Source organism: Pteropus vampyrus, unplaced genomic scaffold (assembly GCF_000151845.1).
Source record: "Pteropus vampyrus isolate Shadow unplaced genomic scaffold, Pvam_2.0 Scaffold657, whole genome shotgun sequence".
In the NCBI taxonomy this organism is placed as follows: Eukaryota; Metazoa; Chordata; class Mammalia; order Chiroptera; family Pteropodidae; genus Pteropus; species Pteropus vampyrus.
This window is the reverse complement of record NW_011889438.1, coordinates 173,921-192,941: the sequence shown is the minus strand read 5'-3', so window position 1 is coordinate 192,941 and position 19,021 is coordinate 173,921. Positions and strand designations below refer to the sequence as shown.

General features: G+C 36.4%; 1 protein-coding gene and 1 pseudogene across 4 annotated transcripts in view; both read left to right on the top strand.

The window, feature by feature from the left end:
- Positions 1-3,312: 3,312 nt before the first annotated feature.
- ZNF81 (zinc finger protein 81) overlaps positions 3,313-19,021 on the top strand; it is a 90,230-nt gene continuing 74,521 nt past the window's right edge. For 2 of the 4 annotated variants that reach the window (XM_011385097.2, XM_023525957.1), the window contains exons 1-2: positions 3,313-3,416; positions 11,007-11,251. In XM_011385097.2, coding sequence (XP_011383399.1) covers positions 11,180-11,251 — 72 coding nt within the window. In that variant the 5' untranslated portion in view covers positions 3,313-3,416; positions 11,007-11,179. Of the gene's footprint in view, positions 3,417-3,446; positions 3,530-11,006; positions 11,252-19,021 lie in introns of those variants that run through there. The other 2 variants (XM_023525956.1, XM_023525958.1) reach the window with 2 other exon arrangements.
- On the top strand, positions 9,952-10,850 carry LOC105309023 (annotated as a pseudogene).

Here is a 19,021-nt window from a genome sequence, read left to right as displayed (position 1 = left end):
GGGGGAGGTAGACAGGGTAAAGGGGGTCAAATATAGGCGGGGAGGGGGAGGGTGAAGTAGGTAAAGGGGATCAAATATATGGTAGGTGAAGGAAACTGGACTTTGAGTGGTAAACACACAATAGAATATACAGATGTCAAATTATAATGTACACCTTAAAATTATATAATTGTATTAACCAATGTTACCCCAATAAACTTAATAAAAAATCAATCAATCAATCAATTGCAAAGGCAGTGACTGGTGATCAATAAATATTTGGTGAATGAAGAAATAGTCTTATATACTAATAAGTTCTCCATCTATTTAGTATTTCCTGCATTACTAATACCAAATCAATTTTATAATTAGTTTTGTCATCCAGAGATGCCTGCAGAATCTTTTGGAGGGAATAATTAATCTTTTAAGAAAATAATCTGGTGTGTGTGTGTTGCTGCTCTCTACGTGTGTAGTAAAGATATAAAAAAGAAAGCAGTTGATTATTCTACATATGTGAGAAGCAGAAATCACTGCAGTATCAGCATGAACAAGTAAATGAGCAAAGAGTAAATGAATAAGATAATTTCCAATGAAAAAGAAGGCTATGAAGAAAATTAAAGCATAGCAAGGAGCTAGAGTAGTGGCATAAGTCAGGGAAGAAAGACTTCTGAAGAAACAACATTTAAGCAGATACATGAGTGGTGCGAATGGAGTGAGCTGTGGAGCCAAAGCATACATGGCAGGGGCCTCAATAAGTGTCAAGGCCATGGATCTCCTGCATCCCTGCTTATCAAACCACTGGGTGGCATCTCTGGTATGGGGCCAAAGATTTCCTTTCCCCATTCATGGAAGGGGCAGCACTTGTCTCCTGCAGACTTTCTTTTTACATTAAAATATTCATCTAACAAACAGTTGAATTTTCCCAATTAATTGAAATATTTAGTTTTAACAACATAAGCAGCACTTATGCACCTACCACCTAAAAGAAAAGGTAGTGCCTTGGTAATAACCTCCATCTATTTGTGTGGTTCCCCAATTCATTGCCCTGCCTCCCCTCAAATGAGGTAAACATCATCCTGAATTGCAAGTTCATCAATTTTTATTTCCTTTTTATATAATTCTATTGCAACTACATGAAATCCTAAGTAGTTCATGTTCTTTATATTAATAGCATTTAATTTTTAAAAAGTGTATTATGCTTTATACAATCTTTTTGGAATTACAGGATTTTTTCCCCTGTAATATTGTTGGATATTGTTACAGTTCATTCATTTTGACTCCTGTTGATGAGCATCCATTTTTGTTTCCAGGTTTTGCTGTTGTGAACAAGATGCCATACATATCCTAGGTTTCATGTGCAAGTGTTTCTCTTGGATATATTTCTAAGAATGGAATGGCTGGATTGTGAGGTATATAAATATTCACTGTAGGAGGCAATTCCAACTATTTTATAAAGTGGTTTCGCTGATGTATATTCCATCAACGGGGAAGAAAGTTACTGTGGGTGCACATCCTCTCCAATATTTGGTATTGTAAGACCTAAATTTTTGCAAATTGTATGGATGTAAAATGTCATCTGAACGTGTCTTGATTTGTATTTCTCTGATGACTAATGACTTTGACTATCTCTTCACATGTTTATTGGCTCTATCTTCCCTTTTTCTGAAATGGTCTAACAGACCTATTTTTTTAACATAGCCTAGTTCCATTATGACATTCAACAACAGTAACAATGATTCGTGCCACTCTATTAGAAATGTATGCATGCCAAATGTGCTTCCACTGATTCCATTTCTTCTTTCATTTATTTATTTGACAAAAACCCAGACCGGAGTTATAAGGTTAGAAAGAGAATCTGGGGTAATTAGAGTCCAACCCTCTAAGAAAGTAAAAATTAGCTTAGACTGCAAAAATCTGCCCTGCCCATTCATCAGGCTGGGAGAATTGATACAGATTAAAGCCAGATGCAAGATTAACAAGAAACATTATTTCTCCCAAGGACATACTGCAGTTGTAATGCCATAAAGAACTACTATGAAGGACTACTGCTCTCTTAGTCACTGAGAAACTTTGTTCTCAGCAATCACAGACTATCAGAAACTGCCATTTGAAATGATGTCAGTATGAATGAAGCATCTCACTGTTGCTGGAGATTCTAAGTAACTTAGTCACAAAGAGGCAGCCAAGTTTTCCAACCCTGGTGCAGAGATAAGGGGTATCTAGATACAACATTCTACATATATCTTAACTTTATTGTTTCCAAGGAAGCAAGACTCTAGGTTCACTTTGCAGTCCATATTCAGCCTGGTTTGCTTTAAGCTTATCAAACGCTGCTTCATTTACATTTTATCTGAACTTCACCATTCTTCAGAATCCTGTAACAACTCTCTTTTCTTTTGTTCAGTGAGCCGCCCCATGGGGTCCTCTGGTGTATGGTCTCCCTCATTGACTGATAGATCTGTCAGACTGCAAATTAGTCCCAGATAGTCTTAGGTTAATTGGAGCAGGACATCCTTACATTCCAGCTTGTTAAACTGAGGCTCAGAGGGGATGTGACTGGATTGAGAGCATTTTTATTGCCATATTGCATTAGGTTAAGGAAAAATCAAAATTAGTATTGGTACTTTTATTTTAGCTGAGGTAGCTGGAGTGGGAGATAATGTAGATTATGGGAGCATTCAAACCCTATGGCCAATCGCTGCAAGCACAGCAGAAGGGAAGCTAACACTGATTCCCCTCAGTTTTTTTTTTTTTTTCCATTGCTATATCCTACGGGGCTTGTATATCCCTGATTTCTTCCCTTCCCTTGTGGTATGTTCCAGGAGAGGCCTGTAACCAATCTTGACTTCTCTCCCTTCTCATCCTGTGGTATCTGCCAAGAGATGACAGTCACTGAGACCTCTGCGTCCTTCCAGAGGCCTCTCAGCTTCTCTGAACATTATTACGCAGATCCATAGAGTACAGATCCAAAGACCCTTTGTCCAGAAAACCTGCTCAGAGAAACGTGCCCACTTCTGCTCCCTATCACTTGCGAGATAGCTCCTCTATTTGCCCCTACGACTTTAGAAGCTGCCTCATCTTCAGTACGCGATGTACATTCCTCCAAAATGGCCTACCTCATCGGAAGCGCGATCTGGGCGCGGCCATGTTCCCCGCCTGCTCACGCTGCGGAGGGGCAAGGAATCCACGCCCCGCCCCCAAAGAACCGACTCCGTACAACTCCATGTTGACTCTTGGCTGATGTCGGCTTCAAATCTCAATTTACGCATGTGCAAAACCACACCTCCGTGCAAAGCCCCAAACTCCGCGAAGGGGCGGTGCTAGAGGTGGTGACCGGAAGCGGCTGCGGTTCTCAGCCGCGGTTTTAATAGTTGGTGTCAGGATGATTTCAATGCTTAGTGCCAGAGGCTGGTCGAGATGATGCGGCCCCAGGGAGGGTGAGTGTTAGGGAATTCTGTGTGGTCAGTGATGGCTTCGGTTGTCTAACTGTAGTTGGATCATTGTTTTGCAGGCTTTCTTCTTTTCTCATATCAATGTCTTAAAGTTCACGGTAAGACTCACAAGGTTTGATGTATTATGTTCTAAGTGTTTTCTAAGAGTTGGTAATTTTTCTTTTGCCCATGAGTTATTTAGAAGTGCGTTTTCAGTTACCAAAAGTTTATCTTTCTAACAGATTCTAATCTTAGTTTTCTGTGGTCCGAAAATTGTCTACATGAACCTCATTCTTTGAAATATGAGGGCATTGATTCAAGGCCTAGTACGTGGTGAATTTTTATAAATGTTCCATGTATAACTCGACAATAATATTGTTTAGTTGTCAGTGTGTCTTACAAGATATGTACTCTTTTTTGTCTGTTTCTTCTATTCCTGAGCTAGTAGAGGTATATTTTCTACTGCGATGCTGATTTGTCCATTTCTCTTTCCTGCTGTCCATGATCCATTCGAGTTAAGTTTTGTATGAAGTGTGAGACTTAGACTGAAGTTCATTTATTTGAATGCCCAGTTATTCAAGCACCATTTGTTGAAAAGACTATCCTCCTTCTGTTCATTTCTTTTGCATCTTTGTCAAAAATAAATTGGCGGTATTTCTGTGGGGCTATTTCTAAGCTATTTTGTTTCATTGATCTATGTATCTATATTTATTATGGATGGGTGTTGAATTTTGACAATACTGTATGAATTTATATGATCTTGTGATTTTTCTTTTTTAGCTTGTTAATATGAGGGAATGCACCGATTGATTTTTTAAATTTTTACTTAATTTTTATTTTTTAATTAAATTTATTGGGGTGCCATTTGTTAATAAAATCATATAGGTTTCAAGTGTACAATTTGATAATACAACATATGTGTATTGCATTGTGTGTTCATCACCCAAAGTTAAAGTTCCTTCCGTCACTATATATTTGACCCCCTCTACTCCTGTCTACCTCCCCCCTTCCCTTCTTCTCTCTGGTAACCACTAAGCTATTGTCTATGTCCATGAGTCTCTGCTTGTTTGTTGCTTTCACTTTTATATCCCACACATGAGTGAAATTCTATGGTTCTCAACTTGTTCTGTCTAAGTTATTTCGCTTAGCATGATAATGTTAAGGTCTATTCATGTTGTCGCAAATGGCAGCATTTCATTTCTTATGGCAGAGTAATATTCCATTGTGTATATATACCACATCTTCTTTATCCAATCATCTATCGAAGGACACTTCAGGTGTTTCCACATCTTGGCCACTGTGAATATGCTGCAGTGAACATCTGGGTGCATATATCTTTATGAATAAATGTTTTCAAATTTTGGGAGTAGATACCCAGAAGAGGGATTGTTGGGTCATATGGTAATTCTATTTTTAATTTTTCGAGGAACCTACATACTGTTTTCCATAATGGCTGTACCAATTTACATTCCCACCAGCAGTGTATGAGGGTTCCTTTTTCCCTACAACCTCTCCAACACTTATTTATTATTACTTGTCTTGTTGATGATAGCCCTTCTAATGTGTGAGATGGTATCTTATTGTGTTTTGATTTACATTTCCGTAATGGCTAGTGAGCCTGAGCATCTTTTCATATGTCTGTTGGCCATTTGTATATCTTCTTGGGGGAAGTGTCTGTTCAGGTCCTCTGCCCATTTTTTAATTGGATTATTTGTCTTTCTGTTGTTGAGTTGTATGAGTTCTTTGTATATTTTGGATATTAGGCTCTTATCGGAGGCATTGATTGATTTTTGAATATTGAACCAGCTTTATATTCCTTCACTTGGTTGTGGTGTATAATTCTTTTTATATATTGCAGGAATTGATTAGCTAATACTTTTTTTTTTTGAGGATTTTTTTGCATCTAAGTTCATGAAAGATGTTGGTCTATAGTTTTTATTTTTATTTTGTACTGTTTTTGTCTGGTTTTAGTATTAGGGTAATACTGGCATCATAGAACGAGTTGAGATGTGTTCTATTTTTTGGAAGAGATTTGTGCAGAATCACGCTAATTTTTCTTTAAATGTTTGGTAGGCTTCTCCATTGAAACCAACTGGGCCTGGAAATTTCCTTTTGGAAGATTTTTGATTATGTCTTCAATTTCTGAATTAGTTATATGACTATTCAGATTACCTAGTTAATATCTTTTCAGAGTATCTATTTAATGGTGAGTCAGTTGTGGGAGTTTGTGTGTTGTGAGGAATTGGACCATTTCATCCATGTTGTTGAATTTGTGTGCATAGAGTGTGGTATTCCCTTTCCTTTTAATCACTGCAGGATCTGTAGTTATATCCTGTTTCATTTCTGATATCGATAATTTGTGTCTTCTCCCTTTTTATCTTTATCCATCTTTCTAGAGGATTACCAATTTTATTGATGTTTTCAAAGAACCAGATTTGGTTTCATTGATTTTCTCTATTTTTCTATTTTTAATTTCATTGATTTCTTCCCTTGCGTTTCTTACTTCTTTCCTTCCGCTTGTTTGGGGTTTCCTTTGCTCTCCTTTTTATAGTTTCTTGAACTGGGAGCTTAGATTATTGATCTAAGACCTTAATTCTTTTATAATATAAACATTTAGTGATAAAAATTTCTCTTTCAACAATGCTTTATCTATGTCCCACAAATTTCAATATGTTGTATTTTCATTTTCATTTGTTATTTTTTAATTTCCTCTGAGACTTCCTCTTTGATTCATGGATTATATAGGAATGTACTGTTTAATTCCCAAGTATTTGGAGGCTTTCCTGTTATCTTTTAGTTATTGATTTCTATTTCAATGCTATTATAATCAAAGAACATATGCTGTATGATTTTAATTTGTTGAAATTTGTTTTATGATCCTGGGTATGGTATGTCTTGGAGAATGTTGCATGGGTGCTTGAAGAGAATGTACACTCTATTAGTGTTTGGCTGGATTAGAGTGGGTATGTTCAATTAAGCTATACTTTTCTTGGTCCTTTGATTAAGGGGAGTAGGCTTTTTAAAGAGCTTTTTGGTCTGTTGATGGTTTTGAGTTATAAGCTTTTCCAGTGCCCTGTTTGTGATATATGGAGGGGGAAACGAAACCCAGGGAACTCACCACTGTGTTGTTCCTCAGACCCTGAGGTTTGTGTGCTGTCTGCCTTTTCTTTCTACCTTTCAGAGTCTTTGTACTTGTTGTTATGTCATTTTTTCTGGTCTTTTATACATTCACTGTACTCATCTATCTGTTTTCTTTCTCTACTAACTTTGTTAATTTACATTTTGCTAGGAAAGCACCTGATTCACATCGATATTAAAATATGTTGCTATACAATTATGCATAATATTCCACAATGACTACCTTGAACCACTGCCCTACCTGGGAAAAACTTGTATGTAGCTTCTGTATTGATTTCCCACTTTGGTCCTGGGTTGTTTAAGAGAGTGTTTCTTTTCTTTTAAAACAGACTTATTTAGGTATGTAAAAAAGATTTATTTAGATATATTCCAAGATCATAAAATCCACCCATTTAAAGTATACAGTTCAAAATGATCTATGATCGAAAAATGGGCAGAGGACCTGAAGAGACAGTTCTCCCTAGAGGACATACAAATGGCCAACAAACATATGAAAAGATGCTCAACATCTCTAGCTATTAGGGAAATGCAAATCAAAACCACAATGAGATACCATCTCACACCTGTTAGAATAGCTATAATCAACAGGACAAGTAATAACCAATGTTGGAGAGGATGCAGAGAAATAAGAACCCTCATACACTGCTGGTGGGACTGCAAATTGGTACAGCCACTATGGAAAACAGTATGGAGGTTCCTCAAAAAACTAAGAATTGATCTACCAGATGATCCAGCAATCCCTCTACTGGGTATTTACCCCAAAGACTTGAAAATTCATATCCGTAAAGATACTTGCATACCAGTGTTCATAGCAGCATAATTTACTGTGGCCACGACATAGAGGCAACTGAAGTGTCCTACAATAGATGCAATAGATGATTGGCTAAAGAAGTGGTGGTACTTATATACAATGGAATATTACTCAGCCATAGGAAGAGATGAAATACTGCCATGTGCGACAATCTGGACAGACCTCGAGATAATCATGCTAAGCGAAGTAAGCCAGACAGAAAAAGTTGAAAATCATGTGATAGCACTTATATGTGGGATACAAACCTAAAAGCACCAAATGGACAGGACAAACAAACAGAGACTCAGGGACATGGACTATAGACTAATGGTTACCAGAGGGTAGGGGGTGCGAGAGTAGGGAGTAGGTAGACGGGGTAAAGGGAGTCAAATATAGGTGGGGAGGGGGAGGGTAAAGTAGGTAAAGAGGATCAAACATATGGTAGCTGAAGGAAACTGGACTTTGAGTGGTAAACACACAATAGAATATACAGATGTGAAATTATAATGTATACCTTAAAATTATATAATTGTATTAACCAATGTTACCCCAATAAACTTAATTTTAAAAAACAAATAAATAAAGTATACAGTTCAGTGGTTTTTAGTACATTCACAGAATTGTGCAGTCATCACCACAATCTAATTTTAGAACATTTTCTTTTTTTTAAGCACATTTTTTAATTAATATTATTCTGGTAACATTAGTTAATGAAATCCAGTATCATGTGACTTTCAACTTTTTTGTCTGGCTTATTTCGCTTAGCACGATTATCTCGAGGTCCATCCAAGTTGTTGCAAATGGCAGTATTTCATCTCTTTTTATAGTAATATTCCCTTGTGTATATGTACTACATCATCTTTATCCAGTCATCTATTCTAGGACCCTTTGGTTACTTACATGTCCTGACCACTGTGAGTAATGTTGCTATGAACATCGATATGCATATATCTTTTTGGATATAAGTTTTCAAGTCTGGGGTAAATACCCAGTAGAGGGATTGCTGGATCATGTGGTAGATCAACTCTTAATTTGGGGGGGAACCTCCATACTGTTTTCCATAGTGACTGTACTAATTTGCAGTCCCAACAGCAGTGTATGAGGGTTCCTTTTAATTTTAGAACATTTCCAGTGCCCTAGAATGAAACCTTGTACATATTAGCAGACATTCACCATGAATGCCACCCCCACACTCCCAGCCCTAGGAAACTACTAGTCCATTTCTGTCTCTTTGTATTTATGTATTCTGGACGTTTCCCGAAATGTAATAATAAAGTATGTGGTCTTTTGTGAGTGGCTTCTTTCACATAAGATAATGATTTCAAGGTTCATTAATGTCGTAGCTTATATCAGTACTTCTTATTTATTGCCAAATAATATTCCATTGTATGGATACATCAAATTTTGTTTATCCATTTATTGGTTGATGGACATTTAAGTGGTTTCCACTTTTTGGCTACTATAAATAATACTTCTTTGAATATTTGTGTACAAGTTTTGGAGTAGACATGTGTTTTCATTTTTCTTGGGTAAAAACCTAGGAGTGGAATTGCTGGATCATATGGTGACTCTATGGGTAACATTTTGAGGAACTGCCAAACTGATTTTCAGAGTGGCTGCATCATTTTAAAATTCTACCAGCAATGTGTGAGGACTCCAATTTATTTACATCTTACTAACACTGTCTTTTTTTTTTTCTTATCTATCTTTTCTTAATGAACGGAAAATTTTGGGTTTGATTTGCATTTCCCTAATGACAAGTGATGTCGAACATCTTGTACTATGATCAGAGAATACAGCCTGCCAGTTCTCAACATTAAAACATCTACCAGATCTTCTTTGTAGACAAGTTATTTGATAGAATTTTGTAAATGTTCCATTGACAAAAGAAAAGCTTTCTTTTGGTACATTAAAAGCTTTCTTTGGTACATTATCTTTATGTGTTTAAAACTTAATTTGTTCATGCCTTTTATTTTACTTTCGTGTTTTCTATTCATCCCATCTGTTACATTTGTTGCCTTAAGTTCCTCTTCATATTATGTGGATATATTTTATTTCCTAGAAATAATGGCTAAATCCGTAGTGCCTCTATTAGTTGATCAGAATAAAATTGTACATCAACAACTTGGACATAGAAACACTCTCCTCCTTATTTCCCTCAACAGGTGAAACAGTTTTACCTCTGGATATTTTTGAGGTAATTAAAAAATTTGTAGTCTGAGGCTATTAGTATTTTCCTTACGACATATCTCTTCTGCTTCAAGAAACTTAACTTTTTAATTCTAAATCACAGTCATGTTTTCAACATCTATTAAACAGAACTATGTTTATTTTGAGCCTACCACGTAAAAGTTGCCATGTGGTTGAGAATGTGAACTTTGAAGCCAGGTAGTCTGGGTTTGACCTAACATCATGAAACCTCTGCTTCTGTGTGCATAAAAAGGAATAATAATTACAGCAACACATAGATGACAAGAATGTTGTGCAAATTAAATGAAGTACTTGCTTCCGCATATTATGTGATTCCTTATAATAACAATACTTGCTAATATGAATTAAAAGTTTACCTGAGAAGCTCTTACACTGCCTGCCATCTTCGTCTGCACTACAACCATGCTGCCCTACACCATTGTCTACTTCCCTGTTTGAGGGCGCTGTGAGGCCATGCACATGCTGCTGGCTGATCAGGGCTAGAGCTGGAAGGAGGAGGTTGTTACCAAGGAGAACTGGCTGCAGGGCTCACTCAAGGCCTCCTGTCTATATAAACAGCTCCCCAAGTTCCAGGATAGAGACCTCACCCTGTACCAGTCCAATGCCATCCTGTACTACTTGGGCCGCCCCCTCAATCTGTATGAGAAGGACCAGTTGGAGGCAGCCCTGGTGGACGTGGTGAATGATGGCATGAAGGACATCCACTGCAAATACATCACCCTCATCTACACCAACTATGAGACGGGCAAGGAGGACTATGTGAAGGAGCTACCAGGGTGCCTGAAGTCTTTTGAGATCCTGCTGTCCCAGGACCAGGGGGGCCAGGCCTTCATCGTGGGCAACCAGATGTTTGTGGACTGCAACCTGCTGGACTTGCTGTTGAATCACTAGATTCTGGCCCGCAGCTGCCTGGATTCCTTCCCCCTACTCTCAGCCTATGTGGCTTGCCTCAGTGCCCAGCCTAAGCTCAAGGCCTTTCTGGCCTCCCCCAAGCATGTGAACCTACCTATCAGTGGCAACAGGAAACAGTGAGGGCTTGTGGCACCCTCAGCAAGAGGCAGAAGCTGCCTGCCAACCCTTCTCCAGGACCAATAAAATTCCCAAGAGAGAAAAGAAAGTTTACCTGAGCCAGTCTGGTGCTAAGTGCTTTTCAAACATCATCTCGTTTAATTTTCACAATCCCTTGAGTTAAATAGTTTTAATTTGTTTAAAAAAAAATATGAAGAAACATTTTTATATTCTGATAGCTAAAAGTTGACAGAGCTAGAATTTAAGCCGTTATTAATTTTAGTCTAAATCTATGGTCTCACTCATATTACATTTTGATGAATAACTATAATAGACATTAATTGGACTTTGTCTACAGTACCAGTGCCATGAACTGTACTTTGGTGACCCCAAGAAGTGTTTTTTGGGTGAATGCTGAGTGACTGACCATGTGGACACTGTCTTTCCAGGTTTCTTGGAGTTTCTTTGGAGCCCTGGGATCAGACTCTATAGTGAAGGCTATAGGATTTTCCTTCCAGCCCCAGCAGCTCTAGTTGAGTCCTCGGACCTCACCTGCTCTTAGGCTCCTGGGAAGAGTGGAGTTACCAGCAAGAGAGCCTGAAGGCTGAGGCCCAGTGGGAACATGCCAGCCAACCAGAGCTCTCCCCAGTGGTCCCTGGTCCTGACAGCGGGAGGACCTGACAACTCCTGTGAGGTGAGGAGAAAGGTGCCCAGGGACAGGAATTCATCCAGAATGAAAGATAGCATCTTGTTATTTTAATTTGTATGACTTTTTTTTTTCACCAGGCAGCATAATCAAGGGATTTTATTGATTATTTACTTCCTTTGTGTGAATTTCCTTCTCTTGTCCATTGCTGATTAATTTTTTTTATCTTAGGTTATGGATTTTTAAAGAGTTTTTAAACATTAAGGTTAATAACCCTTTATCATTCCATATATTTTTGTGACTATTTTTTGCCACTTTTTAATTTAAAATTAGTTTTAAGTTTTATTTATAAGTGGTAAAAAGTGTCAAATAGTTCTTCAGGTCTTCTTTTTAAAAATGACTCTTCCCTGCTTTGTTTCTTCCAGATTCCAGCTTCCTAAAGGGAAGCACTCTTAATCTTTTAAACAGATTTTTTTTTAATATTTGGTTTTGAACATTAGCTATTGACTTTCCACTATAGAATGTGGAGATTTAGCTTTTCCATACACCCCCACTCAGATACATATTTGCCTATAAATATCATTGTTTGATCAGATCCACTGTCAGTGTTTATTACTGTGACTGTTTATAGTTGAGGCATGGGGTATACATTCTGTGATTCCTATTTTTGTACAACTTTTTTCTTTTCCCTGTAATTAACAATTTTCTGATTTAGTCATTTCTTTGCTTTACTATGTACATATTAATAATTAAACTCCAAATCCTTCTCAGTTGTTTAAATCTCCTCTCTGTAAATTCAAACATATTAGATAATAATCATAGCGACAATAATTATAAACACTTACATAATGTTTACTATGTGCCCAGCACTGTTGTTATATGCACACAACATATACTAACTCATCTTCATAACAACCTCGAGAAGTAGGTGCCATTGTTATTCCCACTTTATAAAGAGAGAAACTGGGGCATAGAGCAAAACTATGTGCTCCAAGTTCACACAGCTAGTAATAGGTGGGGCTGGCTGGTCACAACTCTTGGCATCAATGTCTTTTCTCTATAGAAGTCTCTCCTGGAGCTTATTGACTTGCCGATGGGTGGTCTGGTTGCTCTCTCAGCTTCACACACAGTTACTATCTTGGTATCTTCCCTTCGCTGTCTCCCAGGAAATCCTTTTTACCTGTCTTGCATCAGATCTCTTTTCCTGGGGATCCTGTGTCTTCCTTTTTCTTGGTTTACCCCTTCATTTGTGGGAGCACATCTTCCAGTCCTTGAGAATAGATATATGACAGGTGGATTTTATGAAACTTTGCATGTCTTAAAATATCATGAAAAATGTTTATTTAATATATATAATTGTAGAAATATATTTATAGAAATAAGAAAATAATAAATGCCATGGAAATGTATTTATTTGATCTTGACTCTAAATTTATCATTTTGGCTAGATATAAGATTATAGGTTGGAAATCATTTTTGTGCAGAATTTAAAAAGCCTGTTTCCAGTCTTGTTCTTTTCTGTTCACACATACATTTTCTCTGCTTTTCAAAAAACAATTCTTATTTGGTTGTTTAGCCACCTTTTAAAAAATTCTTTGTTTACTGATTTCTATTTCTTTCTCTTTTGCTCTCCTTTCTAGTAGTTTTTTTTAAAAAAAAAACATCATCTTTGAGATCTTTCATGTCTCTAATTAATGCCATTACATATTTTTGTATTTTTATTTTATTTTAAACAGCTCTTTTTATTTTTAGAATAGTCTCTTTTAATAGCATGCTATTTTTGTTTGATGGATGCAGCATCTTATTGTTAAAGGATATTGGTAATAGTTTTTTAATTTTTTGAATAATATAGACACATGGTTCAAAAATATATATAAAATTAAAAAATATAAAAAGCTACATAGTCTAAATTCTCTTGCTCATCTTTCTCCTATCTGCTCACCTGTCTCTGATACCTATAACCAGGTTAGTTAGTTTTCTATGCAAGATTAGGGTTTTTTATGCAAATAAAAACAGCTGAGAACACATTCTTATTTTTTTCTTTTTACTTCACAAAAGGTGGCCTACTAAACAAATTTTTATCAATTTTGTTCATTTTAAGTCTTTTGGTGAAATATAATACAAATTATAAACAATGCTGCCATGAACATTTCTGTTCATTTCTTCTCATATACATGTGTACACCCCTCTCTTAACTAGACACATAGAGATAGAGTTAATGGGTCATAGGTTAAGCCTATCTTTAAAAAAATGTTTTTTATTGTGAAATATATATACAGAAATGTGTATAGAACAGACATTTAGAGCTTAATGATTTTTCACTATGTAGGTCTAGAAAGTGTCCATAATCAGCATTGTAGAATCTCCCTATTCTCAAAGATAATTACTATCCTGACTTTTATGATAATCACTTCCATTAAGAAGAAAATTACAAGCCACAGAGTGGGAGAAGAGGTAGACAACATAGAACTTATAGCCAGAGTATATCAAGAACAACAAAACAATAAGAAAAAGCAAACTACATAGTAGTCAGAGGCCTTATCTGAACAGACATGTAACAAAAGAAGATATCCAAATGGCTATGAGACACCTGAGATGGTACCCAATCTCAGTCATCAGGGAAATGCAAAATTTAAACTACAATGTAATACCACTACACTCCCACCAGAATGGCTACAATTAAGAAGACTGACAATGACAAGTGGTAGTGAGAATGAGGAGCCAAATCAACAGCTCATAGGCTCATATCAGCATATATAGCTGCTGAAATATTAGCTCTTATCAGCAGCTCATATGCTGCTGATGGGAATATAAATTGACACAATCTCTTTGGGAAATGTTTTAGTCTTCTTCATCAAAGCATATGTAAACCATATGAGAAAACAGTTCTTATAGGAAAAAGCCAACAGAAATCCTTGGCTGATGTACCAGGGCACATGTATAAATGCTCACTATAAGATTATTTGTAACAGCCAGAAACTAGAAATAACTTAAATGCCCATCAATAGTAGAGTAGATAAATAAATTGAACATAAGATTGAGTGAAAGAAGCCAGACAAAAGAATTTGTGTTGTTTCAATTTATATAACGTTTTAAGATAGTCAGGACAAAACTCTATCGTATAGGAGCATATGGTTAGGTAGTAAAACTAGAAAGCAAAGCAAGGAAGTGCTTACCATCAGGAGCAGGATAGTGGTTTCTTGATTGAGGGGACAGAGGGAAAGAGGCATGAGGAAAACTTCTGAGGAGGGAGCTGGCAACATTCTGTTTCCAGACTAGGATGGGAATTAGGTAGGTATTTGTTTTGAATAATTAGTTAAGCCAAATATTTATGTTTCATATAATTTTTTGCATAAATCTTAAATTTCATACAATCTTTTGAAAAGGAAAAAAAAATGTACCCCCCAATGTTGACCCCATTCTCCCATATACCCTTTCCAAAGGTGGCTATAAACATTCATACACACATTCCGATATCCATTTTTAAACTTCCAGCACTTGCTTTTCTCATTTCACAACAAATTTTGGTGATCATTCAGTGTTAGTAGATGTAATGAGTTACCTCATATTTTTTTTAAAAGCTAAATCTTATTCCATTACATGGATGTATCAAAATATAACCAGTACCCTGTTAGCAGACATTTAAGATATTTACAATCTTTTGCTATTACAAAAATGCTGTAACAAAAATCTTTATTCATATTTTAGTTAACACAAGAGGGAGTTATGTTCAAAGAGAAATTTCTGCAAATGGAATTCTCAGGACAAACAATATATGCATTTTCATTTTCGATAGATACAGCAGAATAGACTTCATTGTGGATTGTATCAATTGTTTAAGAGTTCCTGTTTTTACAATACCCAAGACAGCACAGTGTCTTGTCATATTTTTTTGGCCCATCTAATTGGTTAAAACATGGTATCTCAGTACAGATTTAATTTGCATTTCTCTTATTATGGCTGAATTTGAATGTATGCGATTCTGTTTAAAGAGCCATTTGCAGTATTTTTCCTGAGTTTTTAAATTTCCTTTGCCCATGGGGTGGCTCCATAGTGTAGTGGTTAGCATGTCTGCTTTATATGCAGAAGATCCTGGGTTCGCGCCCGGGTGCGCCAGGCCCTAGGTGCGCCATACCCTGGGTGCATGCCGCGGGTACGTGTGGGAGGAGATGCCCCACCTTCAGAGATCCAGTTCTTAAGGAGAAATGGCAACATCCATAGGTCAGGGGTGGAAGTTGTAGGGGGGAATTAAGAGGGGGAAATAAAATTTCCTTTGCCCATTTTTCTATTAGGATGTTGCTATTTACATATTAAGGACTATAACTCTTTGTCTTTTATATGGGTCCCAAATATTTTTCCTCCAATGCTTGTCTTTTTTTTCTTTTTTAAAATGTTGATTTTATGTTAGTTTCAGGTATACAGTACATCGATTAGACATTTATATAGTTTATAAAGTGATCCCCCCCCTTACTCTCACCCATCTGATTCTACACATAGTCACTATAATACTGTTGACTATATTCCCTATGCTGTACTCTACATCCCTGTGACTATTTTGTAACTACTAATTTGTACTTCTTAATCCCTTCACCTTTTTCACCCAGCACCCCAACTTCCCTCTCCTCTGGCAATCACCAGATTGTCCTCTGTATCTGTGAGTCTGTTTTCATTTATTTTGTTCCTTTTGTTCCTTAGATTCCACATGTAGTGAAATCCTGTGGTATTTATCATTTTCTCTGACTTATTGAACTCAGCATTATACCCTCTAGGTCCATCCATCTGTACTATTCCATTGCATATATGAACCATAACCTTTTTATCCAACTATCTATTGGTGAGCATTTAGGTTCCTTCCACATCTCGTCTATTGTGAATAGTGCTTCTGTGAACATACAGGTACATAGATCTTTACGAATTAGTGTTTTGGGCGTTTTTGGATAAATACCCAGAAATGCAATTGCTGGGTCAAAAGGTATATCCATTTTTAATTTTTTGAGAAACCTCCAAATTTTTCCATAGTGGCTGCACCATTTTGCAATCTCACCAACAGTGTATGAGGGTTCCCTTTTCTCCACATCCTTGCCAAGATTTGCTCTTTATTGATTTATTGATGATAGCCATTTTGATAGGTGTGAGGTGATAGGTGTGAGGTGATTTGGTTTTAATTTGCATTTCTCTGATGATTAGTGATCTTGAGTAACTTTTCATACGTCTATTGGCCATCTGTATTTCCTCTTTGGAGAAACACCTATTCAGATCTTCTCCCCATTTTTTAATTGGATTGTTTGTTTTTGTTGTTGAGTTATATGAGTTCTTTGTAATTTTGAATATTAACTCCTTACCAGATATAACATAGGCAAATACCTTCTCTCATTCAGAAGGTTTTCTTTTTGTTCTGTTGATGGTTTCCTTTGCTGTGCAAAACCATTTTAGTTTGATGTAGTCCCATTTGTGTATTTTTTTCTTTTGTTTCCCTTGCTTGAGGAGATATATCAGAAAAAAAAATTACTAATAGCAACATCAGAGTTTACTGCCTATGTTTTCTTCTAGAAGTTTTATTGTTTCAGGTCTTAGATTTAAGTATTTAATTCATTTTGAATGTATTTTTCTATATTGTGTAAGAAAATAGTCTAGTTTAATTTTATGCATTTCTTTACAGATTTCCCAATACTATTTATTGAAGAGAATGTCTTTTTCCCAGTTGTATATTCTTGCCTCCTTTGTTGTAGATCAAATGACCATATAGGCATGGATTTATTTCTGGGCTCTCTATTCTGTACCATTGATCTATGTATTTGTTTTTATGCCACTACTATGCCATTTTGATTACTATAGTCTTGTAGTATAGATTGATGTCAGGTAGCGTGATATCCCCAACTTTGTTCTTCTTTCTCCAGATTGCTGTGGCTATTTGGGATCTTTTATGGTTCCATATAAATTTTAGGATTATTTTTTCTAGTTATCTGCAAAATGCCATTGAAATTTTGACAGCAATTGCATTGAATCTATAGATTGCTTTGGGTAGTATGACCGTTTTAACAATGTTGATTCTTCCTACCCATGAGCATGGTATATGCTTCCATTTATTTGTATCTTCTTTAATTTATTTTTTCAATGACATAATTTGTAGAGAACAGGTCTTTTACCTCCTTGGTAAATTTGATTCCTAGGTATTTCATTATTTTTGATGCAGTTGTAAATGGAATCGTTTTCTTAATATCTTTTTCCAATAGTTTATCGTTGGTATATAAAAATGCAACGGACTTCTGAGTCTTAATTTTGTATCTTGCTATTTTCCTGAATTAATTTATCAATTCTAACAGTTTTTTGGTGGAATCTTTAGTGTTCTCTGTATATAATATCATGTCATCTGCAAATAATGAATTTTACTTCTTCCTTTCCAATTTAGATGCCTTTTATTTCTCTTTCTTCCCCTCAACTTTATTGAAGTATAATAGACAAATAGTTGCTTGTATTTACACTGTACAATTCAGTGAGATTTTTTTCAATTATAGTTGGCATGCAGTATTTGTTTCAGTCGTACAGCATAGTGATTAGAAATCTATATAACTCACAAAGTGATCACTCCACTAAATCTAGTACCCTTCTTCCCTTTACATATTTATTACAACATTGTTAACTATTTTCCTTATACTACTCTCTACATCTCCATGTCTATTTTGTAACTATCCATTAGTACTTCTTAATCACTTTGCCCTTTTTCACCATCACCATCCCCCAAACCCACCTCCCATCTAGTAGTCTTCAAAATATTCCCTGTATCTATGAGTTTGGTTCCATTTTTGTTGTTGTTGTTGTTTATTTTGTTTTTTAGATTCCACATATTCGTGAAATCATATGCTATTTGTCTTTCTCTATCTGACTTAATTCATTCAGCGCAATACCCTCTAGGTCCATCAGGGCAATATCTTTCTCCATCCTTTTCCTTTTAGTCTGTGTGTGTCTTTTAATCTGGTGAGTCTCTTGTAGGCAGCATATGTAGGGGTCTTGTATTCTTATTCATCCAGCTACCCTATCTTTTGGTTGGAGCACTTAATTGTTTTACTTTTGAGGTACTTGTTGACAGGAATGTAGTTATTACCATTCTTTACTCCTGTTTTTGATACATGTTTTTTCTTCTTAAAGAAGTCCCTCCAACATTCCCATAATACTGGCTTGGTGTTGATAAATTCCTTTAGCTTATTTTGTCTGAGAAGCTCTTGATCTGTCCTTTTACTTTAAATGATATCTTTGCTAGATAAAGTATTCTTGGTTTTCATCACGTCAAATATTTTGTGCCAAGCCCTTCTGTCCTGCATAATTTCTTTTGAGAAATCAGCTGCCAGTCTTTTTTTTTCTTTATTATTATTTATGCCTACAGGACCTGGTCTTCCTAGGTGGTCTCCCATCCAAGTACTAACCAGGCCCAACCCTGCTTAGCTTCCGAGATCAGACATTGGGCATGGCCATAGACCATGGACTGTGGCTCCACTGGGGCGCAGACCCAGGACCTTCTGCATGTAAGGCAGACATGCTAACTGCTACACTATGGAACCACGTGTACAGCTGCCAGTCTTATGGGTGCTCCCTTTTAGGTAAATAACTGCTTTTCTCTTGCTGTTTTTAAGATTCTCTTCTTGTATTTAACTTTTGGCATTTCAATTATAATGTGTCTTGGTGTGAGCCTCTTTGGGTTCATCTTTTTTGGGACTCTCTGAGCTTCCTGGGGTTGTACGTCTATTTCTTTCACTAGGTTAGGGAAGTTTTCCATCACTATTTCTTCAATTGGCTCTTCAACGTCTTGTTTTCCTTCAGGTA